Genomic DNA, 17,684 nt, shown 5'->3' on the forward strand with positions numbered 1-17,684 from the left:
CAGAATCCTCTTGACCTCGAACTCTTGGTGACCATCAACCAGGACAGGAGCTGGGGGGGAAGAAGAAGAGGAACAAGACATGGCAGGCTTAAGTAAAGAAACATGAAAGACATTAGGAATCCGCATCTCGGGAGGAAGTTGAAGACGGACCGCCACCGGATTGATAACTTCGATGATAGGATAAGGACCAATGAATTTAGGACCAAGCTTGGGAGTGGGAATCTTGAGGCGAATGTTGCGGGTGGAAAGAAAAACCTTGTCCCCAGGAGCATATGGTGGGGAAGGAACTCTCTTCTTATCGGCGAACCTCTTCTGAACCAAAGAACTCTTTTCCAAATTAGAGGAAGTAGCCTGCCAGATAGCCGACATGTGAGCAGCTTGGTCGTTGGCCGCAGGAACGTTGGTAAGGAGAAGATCCTGAGGGAAGGCCAACGGGTTCCGACCATATACACAGAAGAATGGAGATTTCAAAGAAGAGGAATGCAAAGCGTTATTATGAGCGAACTCAGCCCAGGGAAGAAGATCCGACCAATCATCCTGGCACAGGGACACGTGGCACCGAAGAAACTGCTCCAAGGCCTGGTTGACCCGTTCAGCGGCACCATTAGACTGTGGGTGATAAGCTGAGGAAAACTGAAGAGAAATATTAAGAACCTTGCACAGAGCTCTCCAGAACTTAGAGACAAATTGAGAACCTCGATCTGACACAATCTCGGCAGGGAAACCATGTAAACGAAAAATGTGTTTAATAAACAGTTCAGCGAGTTCAGGAGCAGAAGGCAATTTTCGAAGAGGAGTGAAATGGGCCATCTTGCTAAATCTATCGATCACCACCCAGATGACAGTGTGGCCGGAGGATAAGGGCAGGTCGACAATGAAATCCATCGCCAAATGAGTCCAAGGGCGAGATGGGATGGGTAATGGCAAGAGAAGACCCTTGGGGGAGGAATGTCCAGATTTAGAGACAGCACAGGTGGCACAGGAAGAAACAAAGTCTCTGACGTCCTTTCTCATGGATGGCCACCACACCAGGCGTGAAAGTAGTTCCGTGGTTTTTTCAATTCCCGGATGACCGGCTTGCTTAGAGGTGTGGACTTGGGACAAAATGGACTGACGACAATCTGGAGGAACAAAAGCAACCCCCAAGGGGGCATTTCCAGGAGCCGAGGTCTGGGCAGAGAGGAGTTGCGAAGCCAAGGACGGAAATAAGGCAGCGATAATCTTGGAAGAAGGCACAATGGGTTCAGGAACCTCGGAACTAGGCATTTCGGAAATGAAACTTCTGGACAGGGCATCAGCCTTTCTGTTTCTAGAGCCAGGACGAAAGGTGATGATGAAGTTGAAACGGGAAAAGAATAAAGACCATCTGGCTTGTCGTGGATTGAGACGTTTGAGGGACTGGATGAATTCGAGGTTTTTGTGGTCGGTAAAGATGGTTACAGGAACAGAAGACCCTTCCAGTAGATGCCTCCACTCCTCCAGGGCCAACTTGACAGCAAGTAGTTCACGATTCCCAACATCGTAGTTTTGCTCAGAAGAAGAGAATTTCTTGGAAAAGAAAGCACAGGGATGTAATTTACCGTCGGAAGAGGACCTTTGAGACAAAACTGCTCCCGCTCCCACATCAGAGGCATCGACTTCGAGGAAGAAGGGTAGAAGAGGTTCCGGGTGCCTGAGAATTGGTGCAGATGAAAAGGCTTCTTTAAGGGATTCAAAAGCTTCCAGAGCCTGAGGGGGCCAGTGTTGAGGTCTACCCCCTTTACGGATTAGAGCAAGAATTGGAGAAATCTTGGAAGAAAAACCTTTAATGAACTGTCTATAATAATTGGCGAAGCCAATAAACCTCTGAATGGCCTTGACACAGGTGGGAAGAGGCCAATCAATAATTGCCGAGACTTTGGCGGGATCCATCTTGAAACCCTGCTGGGAGATGATATAACCAAGGAAGGGAATGGTAGGCACTTCGAAAGAGCATTTCTCCAATTTGGCGAACAGATTATTCCTCCTAAGACGAAGAAGAACTTCTTTGACTTGAGAACGGTGTTCCTGGAGATTTTTGGAAAAGATAAGGATGTCATCCAAGTAAACGACCACACTTTGCCCCAATAAGTCCCTGAAAATGTCATTTACAAACTCTTGGAAGACCGCAGGGGCATTACAGAGACCGAATGGCATTACTAGGTACTCGTAATGCCCGTCACGAGTATTAAAAGCGGTCTTCCACTCATCCCCCTCACGGATCCGAATGAGGTTGTAGGCGCCCCGAAGATCTAACTTGGTGAAGAGACTGGCGCCCCTCAACTGGTCAAAAAGTTCAGAAATTAACGGGAGGGGATAGCGGTTTTTAATGGTAATTTTATTAAGCCCCCGGTAATCAATGCAAGGTCGCAGACTTCCATCTTTCTTTTCAACGAAGAAAAACCCTGCTCCCGCAGGGGAAGAAGAAGGGCGGATAAAACCTCTTTGAAGATTTTCCTGAATATAGGTCTTCATGGCGGCAGTCTCAGAGGGAGAAAGTGGATAGGTGCGACCACGAGGAGGCATGGAACCAGGAAGAAGCTCGACTGGGCAGTCGTAAGGACGGTGAGGAGGGAGAGTCTCAGCAGAGCCTTTGTTGAAGACATCGGAGAAGGTCTGATAAACGGGAGGAAGAGAAGGATTCGAAGACACAGAAGAAACTTTGACAAGGGGCGCAGCAGGCAAACAATTCTGCTGGCAATAAGGACTCCAATGGGAGACTTGTGAGGAGGTCCAATCAATGACTGGGTTATGGGTACACAACCATGGAAGCCCCAGAACTATTGGAGTGGAAGGGCAGTCAATAATAAGAAAGGACAGTCTCTCCAAGTGCATAGTGCCCACCTTAAGCGAAAGTTCTTGTGTAGACAAGGAAATGATTGCAGAAGACAGAGGACGGTCATCGATGGCAAGGACTCGAAGAGGATTCGCCATGGGCTGAAGAGGAATAGCGTGATTAGCAGCGAAGACCTTGTCCATAAAGTTTCCAGCGGCCCCAGAGTCAAGGAAGGCTTGCAGGGAGACTTTCCGGGTGCCCCATTGGATTTGCACAGGAAGAAGAAATCGATGGGAAGAAGACTGTGGAGAGGGGACAATTCCTCCCAGAATAGTTTCCCCAACCTTGGCTCTGGCGTTTCCAGGCTTAATGGGGCATTCCAGAGCGAAGTGAGCCTTGCCCCCACAATATAAACAAAGTCCAGTAGCCTTTCTACGAAGTTTCTCCTGATCAGACAGATGAGAGCGACCAATCTGTACTTGCTTCTTGGCGGGCAGAGGAGGAGAAACAGAAGAAGTAGAAGTAGACTGGGGAGGTAGTATGGGTCTCTGGAAGCGAGGAGCTAAAGCTGGTTGAGACCTCTGCGATTTCCAGACCCGCTCACAGTCAGCAAGATGTTCCCTCTGCCGGGTATCGACTCTTACAGCCAAGGAAACCAAGTCTTCCCAAGAAGAAGGGATCTCGCGGGACACTAGGTCATTCTTGATACGCATTGCCAGGCCGTTGTAGAAGGCAGCGTGATAACTGTCGTTGTTCCAGGATGTTTCTGCCAGCAAGGTACGAAACTCTATGGCATATTCCGGCACAGAGCGAGTTCCCTGCTGTAACTGGAACAACCGAGCAGAAGCCGAGGCAGACCGACCTGGCGCGTCAAACACAGTGCGGAGATCCCGGATGAAGGCTTTTGCATCGTCAATGGCTGGATCTTGCTTTTCCCAGAGTGGTGATGCCCATTCCAGAGCCTTCCCTTGTAACCGGGAGATGATGAAGCCCACCTTAGCACGCTCTGAGACATACTGGCCGGGAAGCAGAGCAAATTGGATTTCACACTGGATGATGAATCCGCGACATGCTTCCGGATCGCCGAAATACAGAGGGGGTGCAGGTATGCGGGGCTCAGGGACACATACCGGTGTAGCAGGTCTTGGAACAGGGGCGTGGGCCGCTGACGGGAATGCGGACAGCTTCTCCTGAATCGCCAGAAGGACTTGGCTGAACTGAGATTGCTGGTTCTCGTAAGAGAGAAGACGAGAAGACAATCCTCGGACAGCTTGGTAGACATCGGGCGTAACTTGCGTCTCCTCCGCAGGGTCCATGGCCCGATTATACTGTAACGGGCCCGAAGGCACAGTAATAGTAAGGACCAAAGAGGAGACCAGACCAGGTTCGCAGTACAGAAAGGGTTTATCCAGAAGAATCGTCAAATACAAGCAAAAGGGTCAGTTCAGGCGGCAATCAGCAAAGTCCAGGAAACAGGCAATAAACGGTACTCAGGAAAATATAGCAGAATGATAACACCCAGGAACACAGTAAAGGAACCTATAATCGGGCAATGAAGAAAAGGGGAATGGGGTTAAAATAGTCCTGGGCTTGGCGCCAAAAACTGACGCACTGGCGTCAGACGCAGACGCCAGCGTCCCCACGCTGACGTCCTGACGCCGGCGCCCGATTCTGGCGCCGGCGTCCGTTCCGTCGCCGGCGACCAATCCCTGGGCGACTCGATCTTGACGTTGATGGCCTGCGACCAGCAGGGACCACATGGTGGAGCAGGGGGACGCCATCTTGGTCGCCATCTTGGACGCCATGCAGGTAAGAACCTTCGGATTCCATTACAGTATGTAGCTGGAGTGCAACATGTCCAATAGATCTGTATAAAGTCAGGAGGCTCCAGCCTGTTAGGGGCAGATTTATCAAAGGTTGAAGTGAAATTTCAAATTTCAAGCTAATTTTTGTGTACTTTGACTAGGGAATAGTCCAAATTCGATCAAAAATCAAAAATTCTAATTTAGAAATTATCATATACTGTCTCTTTACAATTTCAACAATTTGCCATCTTAAACCTGCAAATTGTTGTTTAAGCCTAAGGGAGACCTCCTAGAACCCATTTGGTGTCAATTGGTGGACTTTTTTTTGGAAAAACTTTGAATTGAATTCGATCGAATGCGCTATTACTTTGATTCGTAAGATCCGAATTCGATCTACAACAGACCTATTCGATTGAAAACTGACCTATTCGGGCAAAATAAACTTTTGGTTGAATCCGAATTTCGACGTTTTTCACATTAGAAATTCGACCCTTGATAAATCTGCCTCTTAATGTCAATGAATGTGTTTGTGGACCACGGACTAATGAGCACATAAAACACTGCTAGCTAATTTGAATTGCTAGATTATTGTAAATTATTTTTTAAACCACTGCACAAAATATTACAGACATTCAAATTGCAGAGCCCATCTGAAGAAAATTTAATTTGCATTTCAATTGAGATTGACCTATATGAGGATATGACAGAAGCATATGATGGATTTATTAACAGTAAGACGGATTAATTCCCATCTGGATAGTTCTGTTTAAAGGGTTTTAGTCAAGACAGCTAGAGTGTAGCATCAGCCATTAGTTTATGCAAATGTTAACATATTTGTTATAAACATACCTCATAAACTGATCAAGTGAATAACACTATGGGGCCGATTCACTAAGCTCGAGTGAAGGATTCGAATGAAAAATACTTCGAATTTCGAAGTATTTTTTGGGTACTTCGACCATCGAATGGGCTACTTCGACCTTCGACTACGACCTTCGATTCGAACGAAAAATCGTTCGACTATTCGACCATTCGATAGTCGAAGTACTTTCCCTTTAAAAAAAACTTCGACCCCCTACTTCGGCAGATAAAACCTACCGAAGTCAATGTTAGCCTATGGGGAAGGTCCCCATAGGCTTGCTAAACTTTTTTTGATCGAAGGATTTTCCTTCGATCGTTGGATTAAAATCCTTCGAATCGTTCGATTCGAAGGATTTAATCGTTCGATCGAACGAAAAATCCTTCGATCGATCGAACGAACGTTTAGCGCTAAATCCTTCGACTTCGATATTCGAAGTCGAAGGATTTCAATTCGAGGGTCGAATTTCGAAGTATTTTTTACTTCGAAATTCGACTCTTAGTGAATCTGCCCCTATAAATATATGCACTAAAGGGTTAACAAGTACCATATTATATAAAGTTTTGCTCAAAATAATTTCCGACAACCCCGATAATTTAATTTCTTGTAATATAAGAAAGGTGATGCCTCTGTCAGTTAAATAGCAATGTTACCATGCAGCCATTAAACATACCTATTTAAAGGGCAGTAAAACTAGTAAATGTAACAATTTTTATGTGTGTGTTTATCATCTGCAAATAAATACATTCTTGGCCCTATTGAACCTTGAAGGCAGCCCCTATGGATATATAATAGCTGTGTTATGTAAACTATATTACAGCAAATGCAAACACACTATTTAATAAAATAAACGATAATGGTTAATTTTATATAAATTTACAAGGCCCCTCCCTTATTTATTTTTAGTTGCCCTTAAAAATTTTCGGTTTTTTTCAGTTTCATTAACACAATAAATTAACAACAAATATAGTACTAGAAAATATACATGTAATATTTCAAATGACTACCACTTTAATTTATTGTAATGTAAATAATATAATCAATAATAAGTTAATATACAACTGAATTGATAGCTGTACAAGTAAAGGGCAAATTACACAAGGGGATCTTTCTATAATTATGGATCACCGTTCCATGCTGTGCGCGTATGTGAAATTTTCTCTCTGCTTCACAAGTTGTTGTATGAGCTGGTGTCATAACATCTGTGTATTAGTGATGCACAGGTCGACAGAAAGTTAACCCACGCCAACCCCAACCAGCCCCCTCCCAACCTGAAACCCAAATGACCCGTTCTTATTTATATACCCTTGCTCTGACATCACTGGATGGGGCAGACAGATGAGAGTATATTAATAAGCTATGGCCTCCAGACGGAGTGGGGAATCAGTGGGAGCTGATGTCACAGCTAGGGTGAACCCAAGGACAAAGTTCAACCCGCCACCTGTCGGTAAAGCAATGTGGTCCAGTGCAACACTTTTGGGCACTTGTACCCATTACAACTAGTTAAAATCATGAAGACTAGGAAGAACTAAATCTACAAAAAATATACCTTTGTGGAATATAAAACATCTTCTGAGGTGGAGGTTTGTAGAGAACTCCTCCATAAACTGGCCATAGTCCACCTAAAATTCTGAATAGAGAACTTTTTCCACAGCCATTGGGTCCAGTAATTAGAAGATGCATTCCTTCCTCTACCTGAAATAAAATGATCAAAGCTGAAAGTAATCAAACTATATCAGGTAATCAATAAAGAGAGGACTTGTGCTTTAGAAACTCTGTATATAGTGTGTTTTCGATTGATAAGCAAAACAAGTTTTGTTGATTCATTACTTTACTCACTTGTGTTAGTGATTCATCACATGATCTAAATTTTCATTGAACACCCTGAACTGTATATTGGTTAAATATAGTATGCTCTTCTAGCTACATTAATTATAAAATAACCCTTCTCTACTTCTTTAAGTTAAGAGCAGATGGAGAAAAACCCAAAACTAAGCCTACTAGCTCACCCTGCCTCTTTCTGACTTCAATGAGAACCACTTCACACTACTTGCAAAGTTGATTTTCGGCCGGCACTACTGAATATTTTGGGCCTAGAACCTACTGCACTGGTGTGTCAGGTAATTCCCACTGAAATCAATGGGAGGTGGCACGTGCAGTTTCAGGAGGTTCTTCAGCATCTAAAATACATCAGCGTAAAAAACTTTTTGAGACTATGCTCCAGACTTGCTTATCAAGACTGAGTTTAATGCCAGTGCTCACTATTCTTTAAACAGAGCAAGTGCTGGAAGGCAGGGGTGTCAGGGTGAATTTCATAGCAATGTTAACTATATATTTGGTACAGGTATAGAATCTGTTATACAAGAATCCATTTTCCATAAAGTTATGACTCCCATTGACTGAATTGTAATCAAATAATTTAATTTAAATGTTAAAATGTTTTAATTTAAATAAATGTAATAAAAAATGCAAGTATGGGATCCGGTATTCGGAAACCAATTATCCAGTAAGCTCTGAATTAAGTAAAGGCTGTCTCCCATAGCCTCCATTTTATCCAAATAATCCAAATTTTTAAAAATGATTTTTTTTTCCTCTGTAATAATTAAACAGTACCATGACTTGATCCAAACTTAGATATAATTAATCCTTATCGGAATAAAAACTAGCCCATTGGTTTTATTTAATGTTTAAATTATTTTTTTGTAGACTTAGGGGCAGCTTTATCAAGGGTCGAAGTAAATGAGAGGGAATTTTCGAAGTAAAAAAATTCGAAATTCGAAGTAATTTTTTGGATACTTCGACCATTGAATAGGATACTATGACTTCGAATTTACTTCGACTTCGATTTGAAGTAAAAATCGATAATATTCGGAATATTCGACCATTCGATAATCGAAGTACTGTCTCTTTAAAAAACTTTGACTTCAATACTTCACCAAATTAAACCTGCCAAAGTGCTATTTTAGCCTATGGGGACCTTCTAGAGCATTTTTCTAAGTTTTTGGAAGTCGAAGTAAAATCGTTAGATCGATCGCTGAAATCCTTCGAATCGTTTGATTGGAGCGATTTAATCGTACGATCGAACGATTTTACTTTGATCGTTCGATGGCCAAATTCGGTGAAAAATACTTCGACTTCGATATTCGAAGTCAAAGTATTTCAATTTGATGGTGGAATTTCGAAGTATTTTACTTCGAAATTCGACCCTTGATAAATCTGCCCCTTAAGGCATAGAGATCCAAATTACAGAAAGATCTATTTTCTGGAAAACCCCAGGTCCCAAGCATTCTGGATGACAGGTCCCATACCATTATTTCCATTTTCTCTGTAGTAATAAAACAGTATATTTTACTTGATCCTAACTAAGATATCATTAATCCTTATTATAGGCAAAATAATCCTATTGGGATTAATTCATTCTTCTTCAGCAATTCATGCTTAAATGATTAATATTGATAAATGATGCTTAAATTAATTTTTAGTAGACTTAAAGAATGGAGGTTAATTACACAAAGATCCCTTTAAATTTAATTGATTTAAATGTATCCAATTAGTTAAAGTTACAATATGATTTTTCACTTTGTCACAGCTTGCACTTTCTCCATAGGAAAAGGACTTGGCAATCTTCCAGTTGTGCAGCCCACAATGGAATATCTGCATGACATGGTAAATTAAATAACTATGAGCACATAGTGTAATTATATATTAAGTAGAGGATATTTACATGTAAATAAGTGCTGTATGTATTTAAGTGGGTTAATGTATAATTAAGTTCTAACTAGTTCTAAATATTGTTCCAATATTGTTCCAGCAATGACTGAAACAAAGGCAAATAGATACGCAATAAATCTATCATATAAAACTCTGAGCATTTTAACAGCATTTAAAAAACTAGTAATTTTTATTTAGGATTGCTTATCTACTATAGGCCTTCATATGGGTGTCTTTGACTTTGTTCCCTGGCTGTGAATTTTTCTAGTGAAGGGGAACACTGGAAGAAACACGTGACTCTATTTGCTATGAGATCATACTCATGCAAGTGCCAAACACAGGTGGAATGCATCATATTGTGTGATCCAAATTTCAGATAATAAATTTGATACCCATAGCAACTTGTCAGGGTGCTTGTAATATAAAATCCATATTATTGCACATATTATTAGACCATATAAATAGGTACATAGCCACCCTACCCAACCTGCACCTCCTCAGTGGAAGATCATCATTAAAACAAATAAAATACATACAGTGCAAATGCATAATACATGTTATTAATATCACAGTTACAGCAAAGAGGAGGTTTACAGCAGGGAGATGCAAGTTTCATTAAAGGAGAAGGAAAGACTTGCAGCACTTGGGGATGCCAACATGTTAGGCAACCCCAAGTGATTGTAGTTACTTACTTGATACCCTGGGCAGGTGCTCCTATCAGCAGAAAACTGCACCGGCCCTGGGTTATACCAGTGAGCACCACGGAATGATCTTCTTCCATCTTTCTCGTTCTTTGCACGGCTGCGCATGCGCAGTAGAACGAGAAGCCGAACTTAAACGTCAGCTATTTCGTTCAACTTCGCATGCGTTTGCCCTGGGAAATCTGAAGAAAGAAGAAGATGGAAGTGGATCGCTCCGTGATGCTCACTGGTATAATCCCGGGCCAGTGCAGTTTTCTGCTGATAGGAGCAGCGGCCCGGGGTTTCTTGTAACTACAATCACTTGGGGGTGCCTAACATTTGGCACCCCTAAGTGCTGCAAGTCTTTCCTTCTCCTTTAAGAAATCTACTACTTCATTATACATTTTTTTTCACAGGGACTAAATTTTACCTACACCTTGCTTGCTTTCAAGGTTAACACTCCCAAACATTGCCCTTTTTATTGGCCACCACTGGGATCACCTGGCTGTAGCTGGGAATGATGGTCATGTTATAGAGATAAAACTAAACTGATATAAATATAAATAAAACTAAACTGCATGTATAAGCACCACATGTATATGAAGCTACTTGCAAAAGACTTTGGTGCAGAGTGTTTAGCTGCAAGAAAATACTTAGCAAATGTCTGTGCTGCTCCACTTTTCAGTGTTAATGTGACCCACATAAAACACCTGTCAAGAACAGTAAGCTTCACTTTATAATTTTGTACACAGTGCAATACTATTTTAAGCATATTTACCTTAATATTTAGCTTGGAAACCACCACATCTCCATTTGGGGTTATTATAGGAACATCCTCACAAATGATTCCATGCTCAACATCAATTACTTTACCTATAAAGAGAGAGGACGGTGTTAAAATAATCATTCATTTGAATTTTAAAGAAGCAACCAAAAAGAGGAAAATAGGGTTTGTAAAACGTACTACGTATTACAAGTGACGCAGGATGATCAGATACAGAATTGGATGGGACTTTAAAAGCTACATTACTGGCACTGAGCTCTACACATACAATGTATCTCACCTCAAATTAGAATTAATTAAATTAAATAGTAATGTATGTTTCCAATGTACAATTACTTTGTCATTTCAATGATGCACCAAATACAGAACAAGTATGGGATCTGTTATCTGGAAACCCATTATCCGGAAAGCTCTGAATTACAGAAAGGCTTTCTGCCATAGACTCCATTTTAATCAAATAATCCAAATTGTTATCTGAAAATCTTTGCATCTGTGCAATGCTGCCATTATTTTTGCACTTCCTAAATTCATAGTAGTAAAGCGGTCATTGTTTGTTATAGACTGATATAAAACACAAAATGGTTCTAAATGGATTCTGTGTCCGCTATGAGTTAAATTAGCATATTAGTCATACTTTAAATGTATTTTTAATATGTTTCTTTCTAATATTTGTCATTGATCCATTGAAAATTACAAAGATTAAAAACAGTATCTACTGTCAGTAACATAAACAAACTTGGGGTGCTAATGTGCTGGTTCGAAATTGCTTACAATTTTCAGGATAAGAGATGCTGTGGAAGTAATATTATCCTAGATTAAGAATCAAACTAGTCATATTCCTAGAGATGTTCTTGTTAGGTGAGATTGGAAGATTCACCTAACAGATATTTGTCAGATTTGATAACCCATGGACTAAACAAAATTGGGCTGATTCAATCATTGGCAATGGATCAAGCTGTATCTGAATTAAAACTGACAGGATACATATATATATAAATAATTTACTAATGTAATTAATCTGTCTGAAAAATAAATACATCAGAATACTGTTGAGTAAAAATAATATTACACCTCTCTTATGAGGACTGTGAAACTTTGTTTTTAAAACCTTTGTGCATAAAATGATAAAATGTAAGAATATTTTTGAGGACAGTGTTGATTTATTTGCAACTAAATGGCATCATTACACAATACTTTTCTAGGTTCAATTTAGTTTCAAGAATCATAGCTCTGCTACCTTCAAAACAAACTGCTGGTTGCTGCAGTTGCCTTGTCCTTTGTGTGTACTGGTCAAGGGGATGATGATCTTTAACTGTTGCTGAACTATAACTTCCAGAATTTCAAGCTATTACATACATTTATGCTAATTACCTTTAATTTCCAATGGCCCATCAATGTGCAGCTCTGTTTTCTCCTTGTTCTTATTGTTGTTTTTTGTTTCCTGGATTAAAGATCTCTTGTATATTCCTTTCTTAACTTCATTAAAGACTAAAAGCATATTATATACCCTGGCTGTATAGCCAGCTAATTCTGTGACCTGCAAGATAAAATCACACAAAATGGTTACTACTCAATAAACATTAGTTTACATGCCAGCATTCAGAAGAGCCTTCTAATATGAACTGGCTTACTTACTGAAGAGATACATTACACCCAACTACAGAAATTCTATGCCATTAAAGTTTTTGAAGTGAATGGAATATATCAGATGCGTTCTTCGGTTATGACTTTGCATATACAATTAAAAATCACAGAAAGCACCATATTTAACTGTAGCCATAAGACTACACTTAGAAGGCAAGCCAGGACAGTATGAGAGCACACATGCGCAGTCAACTAAAATGTTATTCTTGCTTAGAAAGATTCCTGGGCTGGTCGTTTTTTCCAAAAGATTTTATTCACTGGAGTTCATTTTTGGAACCGCAAAAAAACTAAACAATACATTCAGAATTTGCTTATTGTGAAAAATGTTTTCATTTCTTTAATATTCAGTGAAAAGAATCAAGCCTATTTACTACTAATGGAACAAAATACTATTCCATTGCTCTCCAAACTGACACATTCAGATAAAAAAATAACATCCCCTAATTATAGTCTACTGAAAGGCTATCCCAGTAATATAGCACTGAATTGCTTTAGAGACTGTTCACCTCTCTCTGCACTAGTGGATATAACAAAGTCTCACACATGCACTAGGGTGAATTTAAACAGAAGAAAATGTACCTATCTGTATGTAGGGATGTCGCGGACTGTTCGCCGGCGAACTTGTTCGCGCGAACATCGACCGTTCGCGTCCGCCGAATGTTCGCGAACGTAACGCAACGTTTGCCAATTTGGGTTCGCCTTAGCTGGCGCTTTTTTTTGCCATTTCTCCCCCAGACCAGCAGATACATGGCAGCCAATCAGGAAGCTCTCCCTCCTGGACCACCCCCACACCCCCTGGACCACTCCCCTTCCATATATAAACTGAAGCCCTGCAGCGTTTTTTCATTCTGCCTGTGTGTGCTTGGAAGAGCTAGTGTAGGGAGAGAGCTGTTTTTGTGATTTGAGGGACAGTTGATAGTAACTTTGCTGGCTAGTAATCTACTTGATACTGCTCTGTATTGTAGGGACAGAACTCTGCAGGGATTTGAGGGACATTTTAGGTTAGGTAGCTTTGCTGGCTAGTAATCTACCTTCTACTGCAGTGCTCTGTATGTAGCTGCTGTGGGCAGCTGTCTGTCCTGCTGCTGATCTCTCATCTGCATCTGTTCTTCAAACCACTGCCACCTAGCTGTGTGAGCTTTTTCACATTCTGTCTAAATATCAATAATAATACCGTCTCCAGAAACACCACCTGAGTGACGTTTTCCAAGCAGCAATAATATATTCCGTATCCACTGCTGTAGTGTATACGTTGACCTTGCAGGCATTATTTGCCCAGTGTGTTCTTCAAACCACTGCCACCTAGCTGTGTGAGCTTTTTCACATTCTGTCTAAATATCAATAATAATACCGTCTCCAGAAACACCACCTGAGTGACGTAGTGTGATTTCTGCCCTTTACAGCACAAAACGCAGCGCTGTGTCAACAATGGATTTTTTAGAAACATATTTGCCCTTGATCCCCCTCTGGCATGCCACTGTCCAGGTCGTTGCACCCTTTAAACAACTTTAAAATCATTTTTCTGGCCAGAAATGTCTTTTCTAGCTTTTAAAATTCGCCTTCCCATTGAAGTCTATGGGGTTCGCAACGTTCACGAACCGTTCGCATTTTTGTCCGGACGTTCGCGAACATGTTCGCGAACATTTTTTCCGACGTTCGCTACATCCCTATCTGTATGTCTTGGGAGTATGGGAACCTATTCAGAAACAGGGAGAACATGCAAATCCCCTGTAGATGGTGCCCTTTTAATGATCAAATGCAGGACTTTGCAAGTACAAAACAAATATAAAGGTTTTCCTCATACCTCTTTGTATGAAGACATAATTCTTTCAATGGCATCAGCTCCTGAAGCCAGTAGATTCCTGGCTGTAGTGAAAGCTTCAGTTCGTTCGCTCACCATGGCGTGTTTCTGTCCATCTTCTAAATCTAAAAGAGGCTGAAATTAACTCAGGAAGGGCACAGCTCTCCTGCACTCTTCCCCATACCTATAGTTAGCAGACCAGTATAGATGGATATATGTTAAAGAAGAATGTTAATCATGATAAATACTCAGCAAACTGTATATCAAAGCTTGTGTAAATTGATTCTCTGACCTAACAAAAATAAGGCAGTGTTTCAAAACCTCTAAGAAATAACAAATACAATCTATATTTGTAAACAAAGCGTTGCCCCCCATTCTGGCTGTTCTTCCATGAAAAAACTGCAGAACTAAAATATCTAAACTAAAAAGCCTCTATTATCAGGCACTTGCTGAATATAATGAGCAGTTACCTGCAGCATTTCCCAACAATTTTGTAATGTTAGTATATACAGTTATGGGATCCGTTATCCGGAAACCCGTTATACAGAAAGTTCCGAATAACAGAAAGGCCGTCTCCCATAGACTCCATTATAATAAATGAATCCAAATTTTAAAAAATGATTTCCTTTTTCTCTGTAATAATAAGCTTGTAATTTATCCCAACTAAGATATAATTAATCCTTATTAGAAGCAAAACCAGCCTATTGGTTTTATTTAATGTTTACATGATTTTCTAGTAGACTTAAGATATGAAGATCCAAATTACGGAAAGATCCCTTATCCGGAGGACCCCAGGTCCCGAGCATTCTGGATAACAGTTCCCATACCTGTACCTTATATTAATGTTCAAGTAGTGAAAATAGTGATCTCTGTTGGAGATGGCTGCTGAGAATAACTTAGTAGACAGTATAAACCAGACTGCAGAGGAGGGATTTCAAACACACACACACACACACACATATATATCTATATATATCTATATATATATATATATATATATATATATATATATATATATATATATATATATATATATATATATATCTTAGAGTGAAAGACAATGTGATCCACAGCACCACTTATTAGAAGGGTGTGCACAATAAAATCTCAACATCATAACCTGCATGTATATTTTTGGCGTGTGGGAAAAAAATCGAGCACCCCAAATACTCCCATGCACATATGGAATCCAACTCAGAATTCCAGCACTTCAAGGTAGAAGGGCTACCTACTGAGCCACCGTGCTACTATTATAGATGAAAGCAAACTTGAAAAAGCATTTTATGTGAAATTTGTACCACAATAGAAAAATTTGGCTGTACTTTGTCTTGTTCCACTTTATATCTGTTTAGGCACCTTACACAGGTTTTGCATGAAACTTACTGGAGCATGTGGATGACATAGTGAACCAGAGCACAGACACACAAACTGTCTTCTATAAAAATACATGACTTACCACCATCTGCAAAGCCAGTTGCAGTGATGATGGGAACAGCGACCATCACCAACCCACTGCTGCTCCAAACATATTTCATCAGGAATTGTTCTATCATGACATACCAAAGACGTTTGGATAAGATAAGATTTATTTGACCAGCCAAAGCCCTATAACTCTTTTGAAGTTTAGTCATCTCTACCTATATAAGGAAAAAAACTGTGAGTTTTTTGTGATTGTGATCTAGAGAACAAAAATCAGTGCCAAAATAGTTTCAGTTTAAATGCACCTGCTAACATCCATAGTACTGTATGCCATCTCTGCTACTCCTAAACAGGGAGAGTCAAAAATGTAGGGAGAATGATTTTTAGATACCACTTTGAAATTCCACATCTTGTCTATGAATTACGTTATCTTGATGGAGCAACAGATATGGACTCTCCAAAGACGGTGCTTGAAATGAATTTATTCTAGCAGAAGTTAATGATATCAGGCTAGGGGCACAAAAAGCTGAAAGCTCTGCTGGTGGTGCATGGAAGGTGCAGGCATAAGATAGCGGTTGAGGTTGGGAGGGGACTTTTGAAAGGCCTGCTTGTAATTTCTGTCCTTCTCCAGGTGGATGGGAGTAATATTTAGTACTCACTGCCATGTGAAGGACAGGAAATATAAATAGCTACTCACATACTGCTTTAGTAGCAATTAAATACAAATACTTTATTTGTGCTGAAAATGTTTAAGTAATGGATATAAAATTACTTTGACATATTCAGCAGAACAGTTTTTGGGTTGGGATCCTGTTTTAAACTAAAGATCAATTCAAGTCTTGTGTTTCAAAGTGGCACTTTCTGTTAATAGAGCATGTGTTTTCATGCAGAACATGCATGTTATTCATATTATTACAGAGATAGAACTTAAATCCACAGGTATATTTACAGCAAGTTAATGAAAGAAAGAAAAGAATAGGAAAAGTGGGTGGAGAAGCAATGCCTTCTTTCCTGGTTTATTGATAATGCTATGTAAACATGTATTTGTATTCACCATGTGGTTCAAGGCTATTGCCTAGCCCTAGCCAATGGCTGCAAAAATAGTTGCTGTTCTTCCTACTTATCTCAGAGCATTAAATTGCCATCTTAATTAATTTGTTCTGGCTTCTATTGAACCTAAATATGTCACATATCTCAGTACAAACAACTGAGACAAGTTTATATCATTATAATGTGAAAATGATTGCTTACTGTTATTGGCCATCATAAATTGCTAATATATACTATTTTATATTACCAGTTCATCATTTGCAGTGGCAAGAAAACTAAATTGGAACAATTGGTCAGCACTCACCCAAACCGTACTTTGACAAACAGGTGCACGTGCAGAGTTGTCCACTCCAACTGGCTGAGTATATCAGTAGCAAAATCACAGCACCATCCAAATCTTGTTTAATAATAAAAGCCTTTATTGGATTCCTGGCTCACATCTCGAACAAACGACATTTCAGGCCTGCATGGCCTTACTTGAAAAAAAGACCATGCAGGCCTGAAATGTGGTTTGTTCGAGATTTGAGCCAGGAATCCAATAAAGGCTTTTATTATTAAATAAGATTTGGATGGTGTTGTGATTTTGCTACTGTGGCAAGAAAACTCACCACATTTATAGCAGATTATGCATCTGACAGAAATGAGCGCCAAATCCTTGAAATGTACAGGAAAATGCTGAACTGAACTACGACGCTTGAGTAAATATCGACAGTTGTTGCCAGATTAATTTGTTGCATCACACCTTAGTAAACAGGGGGTGGCAATAATACTTTTTGCAAGTGGACACTAATGGGTGATGTATTTTTGACAATTGTAACATACTGTACTTTTGTCAAACAGAAGCCTTGTGTTAGAAAGTACAGCATGCCCCTCTATGGTTCATGCCATCATGAAATATGTATTTATATAAAATCAATTTTAGAAATAAATGCTAACTGTAGGGAATCAGTGGTTATTCAGTATAAAATAAAATATCATCGTGTCACATTATAAAGGGTGAGGAGGCGCTGCTCCAGTAACATTGATCCAAGGCACTGGAGTATAGATGTGAGCCATCTAAATGCACCACTCATCTTACAAGTCCTTGCATTGGCCTGCCAGGAGGATGCTGGGATTTGAAGGCAAGTAACAGCTGTT

At 40.1% G+C, this 17,684-nt stretch overlaps 1 protein-coding gene across 1 annotated transcript in view; it reads right to left on the reverse strand.

The window, feature by feature from the left end:
• Positions 1 to 17,684, reverse strand: part of abcd2.L (ATP binding cassette subfamily D member 2 L homeolog) — a 31,617-nt gene that overhangs the window by 12,838 nt on the left and 1,095 nt on the right. The window contains exons 2-6 of the mRNA XM_018252628.2: positions 15,535 to 15,715; positions 14,082 to 14,203; positions 12,005 to 12,170; positions 10,628 to 10,722; positions 7,008 to 7,153 (exon numbers count right to left, since the gene is read on the reverse strand). Coding sequence (XP_018108117.1) covers positions 7,008 to 7,153; positions 10,628 to 10,722; positions 12,005 to 12,170; positions 14,082 to 14,203; positions 15,535 to 15,715 — 710 coding nt within the window. The remainder of the gene's footprint in view (positions 1 to 7,007; positions 7,154 to 10,627; positions 10,723 to 12,004; positions 12,171 to 14,081; positions 14,204 to 15,534; positions 15,716 to 17,684) is intronic.

Source organism: Xenopus laevis, chromosome 3L (assembly GCF_017654675.1).
Source record: "Xenopus laevis strain J_2021 chromosome 3L, Xenopus_laevis_v10.1, whole genome shotgun sequence".
In the NCBI taxonomy this organism is placed as follows: domain Eukaryota; kingdom Metazoa; phylum Chordata; class Amphibia; order Anura; family Pipidae; genus Xenopus; species Xenopus laevis.